Source organism: Pundamilia nyererei, unplaced genomic scaffold (genome assembly GCF_000239375.1).
Source record: "Pundamilia nyererei isolate P.nyererei 1_Seehausen unplaced genomic scaffold, PunNye1.0 scaffold00130, whole genome shotgun sequence".
Taxonomy (NCBI): Eukaryota; Metazoa; Chordata; class Actinopteri; order Cichliformes; family Cichlidae; genus Pundamilia; species Pundamilia nyererei.
In genome coordinates, this window is record NW_005187531.1 from 524,727 (window position 1) to 526,093 (window position 1,367).

Here is a 1,367-nt window from a genome sequence, read left to right on the forward strand (position 1 = left end):
GGAAGCAGGGTTCATATGTCATCACTTAAAGACTGGATCATTGTGATAAGAGCTCCACGGTGCAGTACTCTGCTAATGGTTTAGGCACTGAAATGATATCTTTCAGATATAATATCAAGTGATTAGGTTCAAAGACAAATAGTGCTATAAATATTCTTATTCACTGAGCTTCACGCGGAGCACAATCAATCAGAATGGATGCATGATGTAACTGCTCTTTGCTTTTAACATAACGTCAACTATCCTTGTACAACAGTATTTACAGCCTGTTTGACATCATGATATTTACTGTATGAATAATATTTTGAAAATCTCTGACCTGCTGCTCTATTGAGACTTTCCTTAATGTTTTCTAGATAAAGTATGGTAGCAGGACCGTAAGCCTCAGTAAGCCTCGGCCTTCATCACACCTTCTATTGCTGCTTTTGCTGTTGATACCCTGTGTTATTGCTGGTAAGTGATTTTGATACATCAGCTTTTTATTTTATGACTAGGATTTTTTTTTCTTAGTTTCAGTGTCGCTGTTCGCATTGTATTGTATTGTACCAGAAATACTTTGTAGAGCCGACACTAATGCTAGCGTTATAGTTCGTTTAGCTGTTAGCTATAGATTCCTTTTAGGGAATCAGGCTCCAAAGGAACAATGGCCTTTCAATGGTTTATTTTGCATAGTCAGTTAAGTGTGTATGAATATACCTGGTTAATTGTCCTTAACTGCTTGTTAAAAGTCCTAAACAAAAGAGCTATACAAATGATAATTAACCTCCTTGGCACAAGCTATCAGTCCTTTCAAACTGGGCTGTCTAACATGCTATATAGACGTTTTTAAAGCTACATTCACGTGTCACAAGTTTCCAAAGTGGTTAGTGAGACAGATTTTATTAGTTTTTATGCCATTTGAAGCCCCATTTGTGTCTACTCTCAGAATGAAACCAAGGACCTTTTGTTTATTAGGCAAGTGTGTAAACCCCTACACCTACACTATAGAGCCACAGACAACTCTCTAGTCTTCTGCTTGGTTTAAATCAGTTACCGTTTGTAAATCAGTTACTGTTAATCACAGTTAATGTGACAAAACTATTCAGGAAAAAACATGCATACATATTGTTTATCATGACTCTGGTCTTACGTAGCCTATCAACACAATGTTCATGTGGTCATGTGATTGGCTTGATATAAGGTGCGGTAGGTTGAAGACAGCTTCAACCGTCTGTTTGTTGAAAAATAGTAAAGCGACCGCACCACATTTTCTAGTTAACAGCATTGTAACGATAGAAATAGTAATTAGTTAGATTACTCGTTACTGGAAAAAGTAACGTTAGTAACACCGTTATTGAGGCGATCGTGGCTCAAGAGTTGGGAGTTCG

At 37.3% G+C, this 1,367-nt stretch overlaps 2 protein-coding genes across 2 annotated transcripts in view; one reads left to right on the forward strand and one right to left on the reverse strand.

Moving 5' to 3' along the window:
• Positions 1–930, forward strand: part of LOC102211237 (plexin-C1-like) — a 43,435-nt gene extending 42,505 nt beyond the window's left edge. Inside the window, exons 28-29 of the mRNA XM_005743364.1 lie at positions 357–453; positions 926–930. Of these exons, the coding sequence (XP_005743421.1) occupies positions 357–453; positions 926–930 (102 nt within the window). The remainder of the gene's footprint in view (positions 1–356; positions 454–925) is intronic.
• A 181-nt stretch (positions 931–1,111) lies between these two features.
• Positions 1,112–1,367, reverse strand: part of LOC102211519 (NXPE family member 3-like) — a 6,290-nt gene continuing 6,034 nt past the window's right edge. Inside the window, exon 6 of the mRNA XM_005743365.1 lies at positions 1,112–1,134. Coding sequence (XP_005743422.1) covers positions 1,112–1,134 — 23 coding nt within the window. The remainder of the gene's footprint in view (positions 1,135–1,367) is intronic.